This window comes from Manis pentadactyla, chromosome 9 (genome assembly GCF_030020395.1).
Source record: "Manis pentadactyla isolate mManPen7 chromosome 9, mManPen7.hap1, whole genome shotgun sequence".
Taxonomy (NCBI): Eukaryota; Metazoa; Chordata; class Mammalia; order Pholidota; family Manidae; genus Manis; species Manis pentadactyla.
In genome coordinates this window covers 37,752,019-37,769,797 of record NC_080027.1, presented here as the reverse complement: position 1 = coordinate 37,769,797, position 17,779 = coordinate 37,752,019, and the positions used below count along the sequence as shown (strand labels likewise).

The 17,779-nt window shown below is 53.1% G+C and overlaps 1 protein-coding gene across 1 annotated transcript in view; it reads right to left on the bottom strand.

The window, feature by feature from the left end:
* Nucleotides 1–7,054: 7,054 nt before the first annotated feature.
* Nucleotides 7,055–17,779, bottom strand: part of LOC118917525 (guanylate cyclase D-like) — a 37,127-nt gene continuing 26,402 nt past the window's right edge. The window contains exons 14-18 of the mRNA XM_057507201.1: nucleotides 13,926–14,100; nucleotides 13,050–13,148; nucleotides 12,121–12,215; nucleotides 10,411–10,496; nucleotides 7,055–7,410 (exon numbers count right to left, since the gene is read on the bottom strand). Of these exons, the coding sequence (XP_057363184.1) occupies nucleotides 7,302–7,410; nucleotides 10,411–10,496; nucleotides 12,121–12,215; nucleotides 13,050–13,148; nucleotides 13,926–14,100 (564 nt within the window). The 3' untranslated portion in view covers nucleotides 7,055–7,301. The remainder of the gene's footprint in view (nucleotides 7,411–10,410; nucleotides 10,497–12,120; nucleotides 12,216–13,049; nucleotides 13,149–13,925; nucleotides 14,101–17,779) is intronic.

Here is a 17,779-nt window from a genome sequence, read left to right as displayed (position 1 = left end):
TCTTCCACCCTCCCCCAACTGCACTCAGTCATCAGACCCCCTCTCCTGTCCTCCGCTCTCCCTTGCCCTTTCCTCCCTGTCCTTTCTCCTCTCTGCCCCTGTCTGTCTCTCTCCATGTGCAGTTGCCAGAGGTGAGGTCTTAGGAACTAACTTACGGGGCTCCCATAACACTCACCGAAAGGGCTCTTCATGTCTGTGCTAACAAAGTCCGGGAGACCAGCAGAGAGGTGATGGTGGCCACAGGAGTGAGAAAGCCACCCTCCCTTGGGCTGCCAGCAGTGAAAGCCTTGGAAGCAGCCTGCCCAGTGCCTGGAAGGCCCAAATCAGCCCTTTCAAAGTCTCCTGGATGGTCAAGTTAATTGGCTTCACTGCTGTTTCACTCTCTCACTGCCCCACTTGCACTGCAGGTTCCGACCTTGATCTCTGTCCACAGCACATTCTAATGTCTGCCCCATTCAGCAACCCCATCACCGTCTGAACATCTGGATATTGATCTTGGCTTGCCCCGGGCCCTGGCTTCACCTGCCTCTACTCCAGACCTCACGCCAGAGCTCACCCCATTTCCTCTGGCTGGGCCCACCCCACAGCTGGTGACTGAGGCTGTCACTGTGTCTGCATCACCTTTTCCATGTAATATGTAGCTGTGGCCAACAAGGCAGCCACGATGGTGCATGTGGTGGGGGCTTTGGAGTCTAGGTCCAGTTCTGCCTCTGGCTTGCTGGGTGACCTTGGACAAAGTCTCAGTAGCTTCATGGAAAATATGGAGAGAATACTGTCTGCCTTGCATGATTGTAGTGAGGATTAAAGTGCAGATATTCCAGCCATATTGGTTCCTTCTTTTCAGTGAAATAAAGACCCTCCCATGGGCTGCTGCAGGGGTAACCTTGAAGACATCCTGCCCAGCGCCAGGGCCCAGGTCTGAATCAGCCCTTTGAGAGGCTCCTGGGCCTTTGATCTTGTAGTTGCTCTTTGGGTAACTACCCCCGGAGCAGGAAGCTGAGGCTGGGTGCTGGTTGGCTTGGGACAGCAGGGGGGTTGGGAAGCTAGGGGTGGTGGGGAAGTAGAGGGGGATGAGGGGGCAGCTGCCTGGGAGGTTGGACTGAGAGGTTTGGTGGGGGTTCACATTGCTTGACTGCATGATGTGCTATGATGTACTCTCTTCTCTGGCTCCTCAGACATCTCCTGCAAGCTCTCCACTTGTCACTGACCTGCTGGGAGGTTGGATCTGGGTTTAGGGCTGCCAAAGTGCTGAGTGTGCTCAGCAGGGACACCCAGGGAGAACAAAGCCTGCCCCTTGGCCTGGCTTCCCCCAGGCCATGCACCTAATGATAATTCCAGACCTGGACCAGGTGGCTGTCGTAATGTTACTTAAGCTGGAAGGATTTTGCACCTGGACCCCATGGTGACAGGGGAAGGTTACACAGACTCCAGCCACTGGTCTTATGGAATTAGCTACTAATAGGAGTATTTTTTTTTTTTTGTAGATAATTATTTTTTATTGAAGGGTAGCTGACACACAGTATTACATTAGTTTCAGGTGTACAACACAGTGATTCAACATTTATATACATGATAATTCTAGGTACCAGCTATCACCATACCAAGTTGTTACAATATCTTGACTATATTCCTTATGCTATACATTACATCCCGGTTACTTATTTATTTTACAATTGGAAGTGTGTACTTTTTTTTTTTTTTTGTGAGGGCATCTCTCATATTTATTGATCAAATGGTTGTTAACAACAATAAAATTCTGTATAGGGGACTCAATGCTCAATGCACAATCATTAACCCACCCCAAGCCTAATTTTCGTCAGTCTCCAATCTTCTGAAGCATAACAAACAAGTTCTTACATGGAGAACAAATTCTTACATAGTGAATAATAGGAGTATTTTATAATAAAAATCCTCTAGGTTGAAACTGGGGGCCTGAGCAAACTCACAAGACAAGATAGGGCTAGGCATTGGGGTGAGAAAGGGCTGGACATCGGGGGGAGCCTGTGGGAGCGTCTGTTGGCAGAAGCTCCACAGTAAAGGGGGTTGGCCACCAGCAGTGGGGAGAGCGCCAAGTAGGGAAGCGACTTGGCAAGGTCTCTGCTGCAGATGGACTGGGGATGGACGGCCAGTGGGGAATAGAGGAGAGTGGCATGAAGGGTTGGTACCGTCGCTGAGGATTCAGATGATGGGCCTGGATAAAGGCAAAGACCATCACGGGGATGGGACAGACTTTGGACTGCGGGGAGGCAAGGGGAGGAGGTCATGGGAAGGACAAGGAAGAGAGGGTGATCACCCATGGTTCTGGATAGGTGACAGGGAAGAGCACAATCTGGATGATCTGTGGCTCATTGGGAATATGCCTGGCAGGCAGCCAGATGCTGGGCCTGGAGCCCAGGAGGGTCTAAGTGAGCAATGGAAGAGAGCTGCCAGCAAGAGCCACATTCTCCTGTGTGTGCATGAGGACCGTTACACCTGCCTCCCAGGAGAGGGTGCGGTAGGCCATGTGAGCCAGCAGCCAGAAAGCAGTGGGTAAGACTGGGCATCGCCTACCTATTACTTAATAGGAAATGCAAATGTCTGAGAACAGGCAAACCTCTCTGACACATGCCCACTGGGGTCATGCTGGATGGGGACATAGGACACTGAGACCTGCTGTCCTCTCACTGCCCTTCAGTGGGCAGGGAGACTCCTCTGTGGGGTGGGGTCTGGCCTATTTGTGCAGCCCTGGCTCAGCGGAGGGGCCAGCAATCTTGGGGCTGCTGGAGGGGTTCCCGGTTCCCTCTGGAACAGCTTGCCTGCCCCCTAGTGGACTTTTGAAGAGTCTTCAGGACTCATGGAAATCTGGAAAGGGACGTTGAAGACTCAGTCTGCCCCATCCACATCCTGATGTTGGAGACTGGAGCCCTTGAGCAGGAGTGGTTTGTTCAAGCAAGGCCAGGGCAGAGCTGGGACAAGAGGGGGCATAGCCGGCACTCAGGAAACAACCCTGGCTTTGGTGTCCCACAGCCCCAGGTGAGCTCAGCAGCAAAGGGGGTGATGGCACCCACTTCTAGAGCTGCTAGATCAGCTCCCTGAGACAGTGGACACAACATGGCCCTCTCCTCCTGCTCTACATTACTTTACCTCTCCCTGGAAGTGTGTAGTCTCGCTCTAACAGTCTGAGCAAATCTGGATTTGTCTGCAGGTGGATTTCCTTAAAGTGAGGTCACCTGCCACCACAGTGGCTTCCTCCACCTCCCCTGCTCTGTTATGTTTCTTCTCCCACTAGGGTCACGGAAAGAGGACTTAGCCTCAGCTTTTCCCTCAAGGAGTCCTCAGCCTACAGGGATGGGGATCCGGGGGCCTGAGGGGTCAGAGGAGGCACTCCTCCTGCAGTATGCAAGAGTGGAAGAGAGGGTTTCAGGGAAGGCTTCCTGGAGGAAGTGGCGAAGAGCAGAGGGGTGGAGGGTAAGGAGGAGTTGGTCAGAGGGTTGGGAAGCAGAGGGGTTGGGGAAGAGCACCCAGGCTGGTGCGGGAGCTGGAGATGAGAGTGTCCCTGGCAGCAGGAGAGGTGGTGGTGAGGAGAGAGATAGGGCAGCCCAGGAAGTCAGAGGCTGGCCTGCTGGCCATACCTGGCATGCACATTCCCAACTAAGCATTAGACTAAGCAAGTCCAGATGCAGATGACTCGCTCAGCAGAGGAGAAACTAGGCAGGAGACCTAAGGAGCCGGCGAGGCAGAAGGGAGATTGTTCATTGAAGTTTTGGGGCTCACTAGGACATTTGTTTGTTCACTCATCAATTCAGCCTCCCAGGACATGCCTCCTCTTGGGCATTAGACAAAAGGAATGAACAGCTGGATAAGATTCCTGCTATCAAGTGAGGATCAGGCATAGTAGCAACTAGTCATTACATCTAGAGGGCAACTGGGAAAGGGTTTCAAAAGGAGGTGGCTTTTTAGGTGGACTTTGAAGGATGTGTAGGAGTTCACCAAATGTTGTAAAAAGGATAGGGTCATCTAGATAGAAAAAATAGCAAGAGCAAGGTGTGACATCATGAGGTGTTTAGGGAAGAGTAAATAGTTTGTCATGGCCACAATGTTGGGTGTGTAGAGGACAAATGAAGTGAAGTTGGCATGAGTAGAACCTTGAATGCCATGCTAAAGTGTTTGGCTTTTCCAAGGAATCCATTCCAAATTACATCAGCCCAAAGAACCACGGACCAAACAATTCTAGATCACCAGGCCCTGTGAGGACCTTCTGGGTCCCTGTGACCCCATCTACCATACAAGAACCCTATCCCTTAGAGCTGCCAGGAGTCTCCCATTGCTGGGAACTGATCCCCAAGGGGCAGGAGGATGGCCCCAGGCTGATGGGGGAAGATAGGGACTTCATGGGGACCAGCTGGCACTGACTCATCATGAAAGTCATGACTTGGGGCCCCATCTCTGGGGTTCCACCTGGGGGTGTATGTGCAAGCCCCATGCAAATGCTGGGCTAGCTCATGAGAAGAGGGCCAGCTCTGAGAGCCTTCTCAGCCCCACCGGGAAGGTTCTGTCCTCACCCCGCTAGCAGAGAAAGCCGCGTGCCCCTTGAGGCTTTCCTCTGGAAGCCCTCCAGGACCGGTTGCAGTTTCTCTGGGTTTCTGTAGTCCTGTGTGACAACCTCAGATGAGCAGACAGAGGCTGACACTGACAAGTCACTTCACCCCTCCAGGCCTCCATTTCCTTATCTAGAAAGTGGGTAGATAGCTCCTGTCTCAGAGGGTGGCTGCAGTTGAGAAAATGTGTGTAGAAGCTTCAGACACAGGGCCTGGCCCACAGCAGGCAGTGGGTAAATGTGGAATAAATGGGCCCCACAGCCTCCTAGTGGGGGGAAACTCACTCAGCCCCAGGCAGGGCCATGTCGAAAGAGCCGGGTGGGTGTAGGCCTTCCTCCTCAATGACCTTATCGTTGGCTGATGGCAGAAGGTGGGGGAGAGGTGAGGACCCCAGGACTGGGGGTTCTATTCACATGCAGTGTGTTAGCTTTAGAGACAGAGTTCCCTCTGGGAGCCCCGAGGTTCCTAAGTTCTGCTCTGGGGGTTCTGAGCAGGGGCGTCTGAGGAGAGAACTGCCTCAGCCATCATCAGCGTGGGCAGCTCAGAGGGTAGGCAGAGGCCAGGGCCACTCTCCCCACACCACCACAATAGAGGGCCCAAGAGCAAGGAGCTTTCTGGCCGATTCCAGGCACACCCGGATATACAACCCACAAATGTACAAAGCATGCACTTGGTTGCCCTGCACATGAAGACACATGTTATATGCACAGACATGAACATCAGATCTGCTCCTGCTCCCAGGCGGTGGTGCCCAGAGAGATACACTTGGGCACATGACACACACAGCTAAAGCAGCATACATGCAGACACACCAGGGCCCACATACAGAGATGCATGCACAGAGGCTCACAGAGGCACACAAATGCATATATACAGGAGGAACCACACCCACAGACACCCACAGACAACATGCGGACACAGACACCTGCATGGAAACACTGTCACTTGCTCAAGGCTTTGAGCTCTGACATCCACTTAACATCCACGGAGCCACGCAGGCCTGTTCACGCACACACACACTCCTCAAGTGACAGCATGCTTTCATGGCCATCACTTCCTTTGAGCTAACTGCAGCCTTGTAAAGCAGGGGTGCAGGGGTCTGGCCCCTGTTGTGTAGTGAGGAGCTGAGAGCTTCCAGCGGCCCTCTGACTGGCTCAGGGTAGGAAAGCTGAATCCTGGTTTGAATTCCTGTCTCCTTGCATCTGCCCACCACGCCGCATCTCCATTTACTTACAGGTGTGCTCATGCATACTCATGGAGTGCAAAGCCTCACGCCCAGGGGACCTCACAGTCATCTGATCAAGCACTTATTTTACAGATGAAGAGGCTGAGGCCCGGAGAGAAAAATCCACAGGCCTGATGCAGGCCACACAGAGTTCAGTGAAGGAACCAGGCCATGCTTCTGTCCCCCCACCCAGTGGCTGCCCCCCCCACACAGACAAAATCATGCACAAAGCCACGGGCCTGGCCCACAGAACCTCCTTTCTCACTCAGGGCCAGGTGTGGTATTTCCACAGTCCTCTTGGGAGGGAAGGATGACTGGCCCCACTTTGCATCTGAGGAAACTGAGAGGTAAAAGGGTTAGGCCCAAAGCAGGGCAGGTCAGAACCAGCAGTCGCAGCTCCCAAAGTCAAGCCAAGTGCTTTCTGCCACACCGCAGCTCATGGCCCCCTGTGCACATCGCCACATCCCTCTCTGACACACAGACACACACTGCCTGGCCTCTGTGAGCACAGCCCCACCCAGCAGAACATTTTCCCACCATCCCCAGTTCAGTTTCAGTGCCAGCTCCCCTCCCGAGGGGTCTTTGGAAGGACAAGTTCCTCTAGGGCCGAACCTGCCCCAGGCCACCGGCCTCTCCCCCCATCCCAGGTCGGCCTGCGCCAAACAGCCTCCGGCTCTGCTGTGCACCCTTTGGTGTTGGAAGCCAGTCTAATGAGTTGGTTGTCAGTTGGTTGGTTGGTTTTTCTGTAAGAAAAAGTCTCATTTTCTGAGAACCAAGGAATTATCACTCTACTCCCTGGCCCTGAAATTCTAGGAGCCCAAGACCTGGACTCCCAATATAGTGCTTACAGATACCCAAAGGGTCAGGCCAGCACAGGGAGGGGAGTCAGGGAAGGAGGCAGCATACTTGGAGCACTTGCTGTGGCCCCAGCCCTGGGTTAGGCACAAGCCTCATGTGGACCTCTCAATGCACATTTTAGAGATGGTGAAACAGGCTTGGAGAAGTGATGGGACGTGAGTAGGTGGCCCAGCTGGGCCTGGAGGCCTCATCTGCCTGGCTCTGGTTCCTGGTCCCTGTCTTGCTTGTGCCAGTGGCAATTGTGCCCATTCAGGGCAAATGACCTGTTTTCCCAGGTCTAGGCACTTTGGATGCATGGTGGGTACAGCATTCTTGATGGGAGGAGTAATGAACTCTGTAATGACGAGCTCTCAGAGTCAAAACAATTTGTCAAGAACAGAGAGCTACTTGAAAGCAGAGGAATATTTCTGTTTTTATTGTTTGGGTGTCAAGAGACAAGTGTACCTACAGGATTCATGCTGAAATGCATCAATTAATATTGCTCTTGGGCACTGATTAATGAACACCCAGTTGGTTGCTAGTGAGTTCTGCAAGAGAAATTTCATCAGGAAGTGGAGCAGGGAGAAAGGTTGGGGTTGGGGGTGTCCAGTCACAAGAGTCTCTGGGCTGGTACAGGCCTTCATGCCGTGCTGTCCCTCTCCTCAGAGCCCGGCCAAGGCCTTTCCTGAGCTCCAGGGCCTGGCCGTGCTCTGCCGGGCTTTGGCAAAGGCCACCTTGATTTCTTGGTTTATGAGGTCCTGCCAGGGATCCCTAGGGGAAGAGGAGAAACAAGAATAATAAAACGATCTCCCAGAACACTGGCAGTGAGCATTTAGGGCCCACAGCGGCTGACAGGGGGCCCCCTTCCCCTCCTTGGCTTTCTTGATCCTTGTAGCTGCCCCGTCGGGGCCTACCACCACTCTTCCAACTTTGAACAGTAGAGGACCAAGCCTCAGAGAGGCCAAGTGCTGCTCACTCATCTGCACATGTGCCTTCCGGTCCAGAGGTCCAGAGACAGGGAGCTGGCCCCGGTTCTGCCCCTTACCCTGGGCATGACCCTGAAGGCCACAAAGCCACGGGTGAGAGGCTCCGACTCTCAGGGTGTGAGGCCAAGCCGGGATAGGGACACTGAACTCCTGCCCTGCACACACTTTCATTTTCTCATTTGCTTCCCACATGTGCCTGGAGGAGGATAAAGCAGGCTTATCGCCTCTGCACGGAGAAGGGAGCAAGGCTCTAAGTGACAGCTGGGGCCTCACAGCAACCTGGCCAGGGCCACTTCTGAGCCTGGTTGGCAAGGGCAGAGGGGAGAGGAGAGCCATGGTGTGGTGTGTCTCTGTGACATGTGACGGAAGGCACTTTGGGACACTGCCACCAAGGTTGTGGCTACACCAAGACACAGGAGAGGGCTTTTGTCCCCATCCCCTGATCTCCACCAGCTTCTCCAAACATCCTAAACGTAATGATAAAGAACTCCTGCAGGATGGTAAATGCAGAAAGAGAGGATAAAAGCATCTTTAGAAAACTTGCTTTAAAAAAAATTTAAGCTACAGGATAGCTGTCCCAGTAAAAGCTCAGTAACTCCTTATGAACTCAGCAAGACAAGTGTTCATCCAACTGGCACCCTAAGCCCTTCCTGCCCAGACTGTGTGTCTGTCTATGTGTCTGTGCGTCCGTGCCTGAGTGGGTGCTGGATTCTCCCCTGAAGGCCCGGGAGGCTCCCGCGTTGTATGATGCTCACTGGGGCTGAACTTCACTCTCCTCCCTCACTGAGCCAAGATGAAGACATTTCTGGCACTTTCTAAAATGTCTGTCAGGGAGTGGGGGAGTCATCAGCTGTGGGGGTTCAGGATAACGAATAGCTGTCAGGCCTGCCGGTTCCCACTCCCAGGATGGGGCGGGCAGGGGTGGGCCAGAGCTGGGCTGCCCAGGGCCTGTGTGGCGGTGCCCCACTGAGGAAGAAGCAGGAGCTCTGGAGTTCGCCTTCTCTGGGTGCCTGGCACTGGGAGACCTGCAGGCACTTTGTCGGCCAGGATCTCCTGGGCTTGTGCAGGCAGAGGAACGTTCCACAAAACTTTCCCCGAGAACTCTGAGGGAGTACCAAGTGCAATGGGGGTAGCAGTGCTGGGAGAGCAGAGAGACAGGGGTGACAGCGGGGCTCTGGTGGTCCAGGAAGAGGGGACGGCAAGCAAAGGCCCTGCGGTAGGAAGACGCTCAGTGTGTTTTAAGGAACCCTGAGGAGACCCTGAGCAGGTGGTGTACAGCAGCAGGTGGCCAGAGAGTGAGGCCAAGGGGCAGGCCCAGGCCAGGAGGAGCAAGGCTTCAGAGCAGCCTGAGGCAGCTGGGCCCAAGCCTCAGAGCGCAGGAGGATCCAGAGAGTGTTAACTAGAGGACTTTCATAGTAATCGTGTTCGTGCTTAATTTGACAGATCACTCTAGCTACCAGGTGGAGATGGAGGTAGGGGCCCAGTGGAGAGGGGAAATGATGAGGAGGCCCTGAGGTGGGCCACGAGAGAGGTGTGGAGGTGTGACGGAGGCAGAGCTGTGGGACGGGCTGAGGATTCTGGATAGCAGCCGGCTTTCTGCTTGCGACTGGTGAGGCCGTCCACGAGAGGAGGGCTCTGGAGGAGGGCCAGGCAGCCAGGTGGCCCTGGGGTGGGGGGGTCTGAGGTGCCATGAGCACTGCAGAAGGAATTGGGGGGCAGTGGGAGCTACACAGGCCCTCCCCTCAGAGGGGGGTTGGGGCCCAAGGCCCATGGTGGGTCATCAGCATCCGGGCAGGAAGGGAACTCAGAGAGGAGTCCTGTGCAGCCCCGGCAGCCTGCGCTGCTTTAGTGCTGGTCTTTGTCCAGGAGGCTCATGTGTGTCCCATACTTTTCTAGCCTTTGAGAGATGAGAGGGAGCAGCCTCGGGTGGGGAACCATCCTGGAAGAGCTGAGGGGAGCCAGTGAGAAGTTCAGGTGAAGGAAAATCCCTAGGCAGGAAGCTCTGATGGGGCTGGCTGTGGGCCCCTGTGGGGGTTGCCCAGCCCCAGCCTCAGCCTCCCCACTGGGGGAATGAACCTGAGGGCCCCAGGGGACCCCAGCGCCTTCTCGTTTCTAGGAAACTGTACTTCTTGGCAATCAGCAACACATGTGCCCCTCACCCTGTCCCTCAGTGAACTGTCCAGTGCTTGGGTGGAAGGGAGTGAGGAATAGCACAGTGCAGTAAAATATTATTGTTTCCCCCACCATCCCACCCATGCAAGCCCTCTGTGATGGTCATGGGGTTGCAAGGGATGGAGGACAAAGGAAAAAGTCAAACTACTGGGCAGGCACAAGCTCTCTGAGAACCTGCTTCACTTGGCCCCTAAAATGTGAGTGCCCTTTGATCTGCAGAAAGAGTCTAAATGGCCACAAATGCCCAGTCGTATTTACTGTCGCATTACCTGTAACCACCTGTTACTAGGAGCGTGTGTTTCTAAAGGGCTCTGAACAACACAGGAAGGCACTCAGGATGTGGAGCTGAGAGCACAGATCAGGGTAACTTACGGAGGCAGCATGATCTCATCTATGACAAACACGTCTGGGACAGGCTGGCAGGGGTCATGATAAAGGGCTACAGCGGCTGTTTCTCCAGAGTGGAAAGATGCCGATTATTTAATTGTTAAAGAATTCAGTATTTTCCAAGATTTCCACACTAGGCAGGTAATACTTTTGTAATCAGAAAAATAACAAAAACCAAATTTCAAACTAAAGAGGCCAAGCTTTTGGGGAAATTCCTCTTACTCACCCAGGTTTGATGTCCAGAGGTGGCGGGAGGGGTCTGGGGAAGCCTGCCTTCCCCACCAGCCAGTAGGTCTCCTCCATCCCCTTGCCCTGGAAGAGAGAGAAAAAGGGGATCCAGCAAACCTTCCCAAGCAGATAGCCAGGACAGAGGAGAGGGCATGATGCCCACAGCTCGGTGGAGGGCAGCTGACAGCTTAGAGGCAGGCCGTCTGGATTCAAGTCCTGGCTCTGGCACTTCCTAGCTATGTGACTTTGGCCAACTTTCTTCACCTGTCTGTGCCTCAGATTCCTCAATACCTCATGGAGTTGTTGTGAGGATTAAATGAGTTAATATTTATCTGTTAGAGAAATAAATAAATCATGAATCATGAGTTCTATGACCAGCAGATCTGGAATACTAAGATCCCAGGATTCTATGATCTGTGATTCTCCCCAGCTGAGGGACCCTGTGGCCTCCCCTGGAGTAGGCATGCAGCTGCCTGGAGGTTGGGCATGGAGGGGGCCTGAGGGGCATTGAGGTCAGGGTGGCTGGCCTGGAGGTTCTGCATGCTTTCCTAGGCCAGGGATGGGTGCTGCCCCTTGGAGCCCCCCAGCTGGCCTGAAGAACCCGAGGGTGGCGTGCTGCCCTCCCCACTCCCTCTCTGCATCCCTTTCTGTCAGCAGAACCCTGTGTTCCTCAGGACATCTAGTGCCCACTCTCCCAAACAGGACACGCCTGCCCTAGCTTACTCCAGCTCGCTCTCCCATAACCTCGGCCTCTGGAGCAAAGGATTCCACACATGCTGGCTGCCACAGGCTGTGTGCTCATGGACAAGCTGCTGTTCCTCTCTGAGCTGCACCCTCCTGCTCTGACATTCCACAGCAGAATGAAGTGAGTCCTGTGGAGCACTCAATTTCTAGGGCCCAGCCACAGCCCTGGACCTTTAAATGCCTAGGCTGCTCCAGTTACCCCACCAGGCCTGGCTCTAGTTGAAGAATTGGGGGAATGAGAGGGGGTAAAGTAGGAAGAAAAATCATTCATAGGAATATTGTACCATTAGCTCTATTGGATATTAACATTAAAAAAAGAATGCAGAGGCACTCACGGGCAAGTATAATCCAATATCACACACAACAGCAGAAGACTGGTAGTGGGACTGGTGGGTGCAGAGAGAAAACATGATATTTACTGCTAGGGAAAAGGAAGAAGAGGGGTATTTCCGGGTCAGGGCAAGCTGCAGTGAGATAATGTCTGTGTTAGGGTTCTGAGGGATGAGTAGGAGCCCAACAGTGCTATGGAGAAGACACAGTCTTTGCAGCCATCAGACCTGTGATACAAGCTGTGTGACTTTCAACAAGCCACTTTGCCTCTAATTTAATTTCCTGAACTATGAAATGGGGGCATTGATCCTCCTTTCATTATTATTCTGGTAATAAATATGTTAATGAATGTTGTGTGCCAGCCTGCTGCCCAGGTAAGTTCACCAACAGAAGTAAATCTCTGCCCTGACCCTTCGTTTCATGAGGAGCCAAATGAGCAAGTGGCTCCTAGGAAGAAATCTTTCTTTAGAATTTGGGGAATGAAGAGGACATGTAAGGGTGACCAGCTCTATCCCTGACTCCAGGCAGGCATGTCCTTCAGCTACATCAATCAGAGGAGAATCTCTCCAGCTGCCCACAGAAACTAGATTTTTAGGGGATGTCCCCATCAATCCCAGGAAAGAAGTTCTCTCACCTTTATCTCAATCTGGCCTCTGATGTCAATTCTGTAGCCTTCATCCAGGCTGAGCAGGGTCTGCACAGTGCTTCTGCTGACGTGAATTCTGTATGCTGACAAGAAAGGCAGTTATCAAGTCCCCATCTAGTGGCAGCATACCGTGTTTGGTAAAAATCATTAGGAGCCTGTAAAAGCCCGAGTTCTAGCCAGTAATACAGACCATTCTGATTCATGCAATACCTTCACCTGGCTCTTTTATCCCTCTAGTAGATTGTTGGTCACTAAAATAGAGGCCTCAAGGAAAAGCAAATTACATAGATTGAGTGTTAAAAGAGGAACTCAAGGTGAAATCAGAGCTCCTAAGAACATTTCTACTTGTGGAAAGTCCATGAAGGCTGAATCAGAGCTGATAAGCAGCTGTGTTCCGTTTAAGAGCAGGACTCCCCAGCAGGGCTGCCCTGTCTGGTTATACGGGTTGTGTACTGAAAGATGCCAGGCAGCACTCGACCTGTGCAGCCAGAAGCAGAGGCCCCAGACTTCTGACTTCTCCAGCTGCTCTGACCAGTCCAGCAGAGTGACTCCTGCTTAAAACGGCATTTTAGAAGTTGAAAGGGTCTCTTCATTATAAAGATGGGAAAAGCAGATCTAGAAGAAGAGTATTTTGCTTAAGAACACTAAGCAAGCCAGTTACAGTCAGGGCTGGGACCCAGATTTCCTGCCTCTCAAATCATTGTGTTTTCTGTTAATTCTTTCATGAGACCATCACAAAAACTGGAAATTGAAGAGAACCAGTGACACAGCATCTCCTTACAGTCATTTTACTGACAAGTAGGGTACGCTGCCACCAGGTGGTGCCTCGGTTACTAACCACTGTTTCAAACAACCAGGCTGCTTAGGGTCACTGAGAGAGTCCTTCCGCAGAGAAGAAAGAACTAGGGGACACTCACGCAGCCCTGTGGACTCCATCCGGGATGCAGTGTTCACAGTGTCCCCAAAGAGGCAGTACCGAGGCATGGTGAGACCGACGACCCCTGCCACACAGGGCCCTGAAACTCAAGTGTGCCCAGTGAGCTCCAGCAGGTCTTACCCCAGAGAGGCCCCCACAACCTTCTTGCCCTTCATCACCACCCTCCTGCCATCCCCATATTACATCCTAGGCTCCAGGTAGAGGGTGAGAATGAAGCTATTTGGAGACCCCAACAAGACCCAGAAAGGAGATGACATCTGTGCTAGGCTCTAGGCCGGGGGAGAGGAAAAACAGATAAATAGGAGCCCATCTCTGCTCCTAGCCTGGTGGGAGGGAGACTGTGATCAGTGCTGTGATGAGGGAAGCACCAGGACTGTGCCAGCCCAGAAAGGGGACCCTAACCCAGCCCAGAGGATTTCCTGGAGGAGTAGTGCACGAAGTGTTTCGAAGGATGAGAGAATGAGTGGGCAGGGAACAGCAGGTGCAAAGGCACAGAGGCAGAGAGCCCATTTGTCTGTGAGTAACTGCAAGCAGCTGAATAATGATGAAGTGGGACGTGGTAGGAGATGGGGTTGGGGAGATTAGCAAGGACCCTGGAAGCTGTGGGGGCAGGGAGTTTGGACTTTATCTCACAGGTGAAGCTATGGAGGGAGGAAGGGGTCGGGCATAAGGCTTTATTGGGAACACCCTGAGCAGCAAAATTAGAGCCATCCCAGCAAACATTTAGCTGTTTGCATGACCACAGGAGGGCTCTGCCCTGCCTCTTCCATCAGACTCTCAGCTCCTCAGCATGGATTTAGGTGTCCTCGACAGACGCCACCCCCACAGATGTCCTTGACGAGCCCTGAGTCTGTACCTGAGTGCAGACCAACTCTGATGTGAATGGGCACGTCGGGTGCGTGCCTCATCCGGAAGCCACCCACAGAGCCAAGGATATCCAGGGCCATGTTGGCGATCTCTGCCACGTGCCGGCTCCCATTGCGCTGGGGCAGTCCTGAGGCCACCATGTAGGCGTCCCCAATGGTCTCCACCTAGAAGCACAGCCTTTATGCTCCACCGCAAGGACACGTCCTCCCTGGACTGTCCCACACCCCACTCAAGGCACCCTCTTGGGCGTCCCTGACCCACCCCTCGAGTCACAGTGCCAACTCTACCCAGGGGTCTCCTTCCAGGCACTCTAGCAATGATTAGATCTCCACATTTCAGTCACCTTTGTTTGAACTGCAGGTGACTGTGCCTGCCTTGTCTCCCTCACTCCAGGCCATGAGCACCTTGGCAGCAGGCCTGAGTGCCCGTCTGCACAATGCCACAGTGGCAGAGCAGGGCTCCATCTGGAGAAGAGCACATAAATATCGAATATATACCCTATTTTCCAAACTCTGCTGCCCTTCCAAGGTGTACTGGAAAAAAATGCAGAATTTAGAATCAGATATGGGTTCAAACCCTGGCTCTGCCAATTATCTGGGGCAGACCACTTCCACGGGCCTCAGCGCATCCTCAGCATCCTCTTATGTGGCATGCGTATTAATGTATTTAAAGAACCAGGCTTATCACAGATGTTCAATAAACAGAGACTTCTGTCTTTATCATCATCATTGCTTCCTTAGTTAATTGGTTTTGGAGATGATAGAATCCTGGGATCTCAGGGTTGGGAGGGACTTTAAAGGCTGTCCTGGCCCACTTATGCCTCTTGATAGGAAGGTCCTGTTGTCTTGAGGTCGCCGTTTCTCCCCCTAGGCAAGTCTTACTTTCAAAAGTTGAACTGAATTGACAACTGCCTCTCACCTGCTGGTTCCAGCTCTACTTCCTGAGCTCAAGCTACAAACCTTTCCTAAGCACCTTCTGTTCTGAAGGCCCTGTTCCAGGTGCCGGGGACAACGATGTGTACTGTAGCCTTCTTCCTTGCCACAGGTCAGGCCAGCCAAGGTGAGGACGGTGACTCTCTACACCCAAGCCTTGCCCTCCGCAGGCTGAGGCCCCGGGCTCTCCTGCTTTGCCCTTCCCACAAGTCTGCAGGCACTGGCGCCAGCGCCCTCCCACAGCACCTGGGGGCAGTAATAACAATGATGCTTTCCTTGCCCACAGGGGGCGCTGTAACTCAATAAATCTCTTTCACACATGAGCCATGGCCTGTGCTCTGCTACCTATGACCCCCCAATCTCTCCCTTACCCAGGCTATCTCTATCCCAATGCTGGGAAATGATCTGCCCTAATTATGCCACATTCTCCTCACATACTTAAATTTGCTCCCTGTGGTCAATGGTTTAAAATTCATACCCCATGGCCTAGCAATCAGGGACTCCCATGATTTGCAGAATGTCCTGACTTAATCCTAACAGTTGCTGGTGGCTCCCCATGCTTCGGCCAACAGACCTCTGCAGAGACAGCCAGGCCTGCTCTCCTCCAGACCTTTATCCCCCAGGCCCTCTGCCTGAGCTGCTCTCCCCAGTCCCTATCTGCTGACTTCCAAGCCCTCCATCAGCTCAGCTCATGCTCCATCGAGTCCATAATCACTAACTGGGAAAAATCCTCCTTAGGGTTGTGACCTCTGTCTGCCCCGCTGTCACCTGCTGTCGTCCACCCAGCACTCATGGGCTGGCAGTCAATGTGGCAGGATGGGAGGCCTGGCTGTCTTCCACTGTGTCTATTTCCAGAGAGAAGAGAGACCTGCCCTGGGAGGGAAAATATGAGCGAGCTCTGGCTTTCCCTCTGCCCACTCCCTTCTTCCCCACAGGATGAAGAAGGCATTGTCTGATTGGCAAGATTAGAGGAACGACTAAGTGCCCCCTCAAATACTTACATAGCAATTATATATCATGTGCAAGACACTGTTCCAACCCTTTACAAATATTAACATGTTAGAACTTCACAAGAATTCTGTGAGGTGGGTGCTACTACCATTACCATTCTGTGGATGGAAACCAGGCCAGAGAGGTTAAATCACATACTAATGTCACACAGGGAGTATTTGAAGTCAGTCAGTCCAGCTCCAAAGCCTGGATGCTATGCTGCCTCTTGATGCACATAGCTTGGGCCCTTTCTCCCTCTCATTTGGGGAGAATCTGCCTACTGCATGGGTTTTCCCTCTGCTCCTGCCCTGCATGTGGTCAGCACATGCTTTGGGGCTGGGTCCTGCCTCCTAGAGGCAGCCCAGGAGACCACTGCCCCTAGCCCCACTACCAGGCCGCCAGGTGTGCAGCTGCAATTCAAGGATAGTACACCTGCCTGGGGACCCAGTGCTGCCTCAGATGCATGACCCAAAGTTCAGACTGGGGAGGAGCAGTGGAAAGCCCCATGATGGCCATGCATCCAGACCACATTCTCCAAGCTAAACTTGACAGCTGGCCCCCGACCTGCCTGCCACCTGAGTTGTGAGGGAGACCTCAGTGTGACTAATAATCACCCCTACTCCAGTGACAGAAAGGTGACCAGGCACAGGCTCCACTCTACAGGAGCTCAGACTCAAAGTTTATCACTCAAAGACTCATATCGCAGCGGGCACTCAGCAGCAAGCAATGGCTATGGCTTGTACACAGGTGTGGTCCTTTTGCAGAAGGGAGAACACAGCCAGAAGAGAGGCGGGAGCAAAGGTTTCCATACTAACAAACACATATGTGAGTTCTAACTCCACTCCTGGCTTGCTGTGTGACCTTGAGTGTGTCACTTACCTCTCTCAGCCTGTGTCCTCATCTGTACAGTAGGGATACCGATCTATCCCTGTGAGAAGCATTGCATTGTGACAATCCCTAAGCCAGACCAGTCCTCTGAAGATACCTTATTAATGCTGGTGCCCACCTCCCTGCCCCGGCCCTGTTCTGTTTTCGGGGGAAGCCTTAGCGCCTGCACATGCTCCTGCTAGTCAACGTGTTGGTGAATGACTGCATGATAGCACTTCCTCGCATGTTGCTTAATCTGCAGAGTGATCCTGAGCCATAAGCACTTTCACTTCTGTTTTACAAATGGGAGCTCAGAGAAGGGAAGTGACTTGCCCAGGGTCACTTGGCATTATGGCCAGGGCCAGACTCACCCCCTGGGGCTGAGTGGCTGGGGAAAGTTCTCTCCTGCAGTCCATGTGAGCTCTGCTCTGGAGTTATGTCCATAAAAGTGCACACTCAGCGTGTGCTGGGAAGGAATCACATCCCTGTGGAACCAGGAAGTGATTGCCTGGCTGCCTCCCAACCCAGACTGGATTAAAGAGCAGTAACCAGATCCTGCTGGGGACAAAGGGGAAACCAAGGCGGATGGTGTGAGTGATGAGAGACACACTCGCACATCACGAGGACTGGGCCTCCTGTTTCCCCACATCTGGAGGGCTGTGCGGGCCTTGTTTTATTTCATTTCATTCTGCCAGAAAGATGCAGACCTCTTGGCCAGAGTTCAGAGCAGATCAGAAGGTGTGATTCAGAGCTGGGAGGGACACATGTGTGAGAAAAGATTAACAGGGGAGGAAGAGAAGACGAGGCCAGGAGTGATTCAGGGTACATCAAAGCTGCAGGACTCAGCGAGACGAGATGAGGAATCTTTTCTTGGGGCCCATGGGGCCAGGGCAGCTCTGGCGACAAGAGGGAAACTCAGTCAGCATGAGAAACAACACCTCGGGACCATGGGCTGGGGCAGGAACGTGGCGTCCTGAGTGGGGAAGGAGTGGGAGGGGAGCCGTGCCTGCGGGGTGTCGGTGGCTCCAATCTCTGGGGGTCAGTGCTGGGCAGT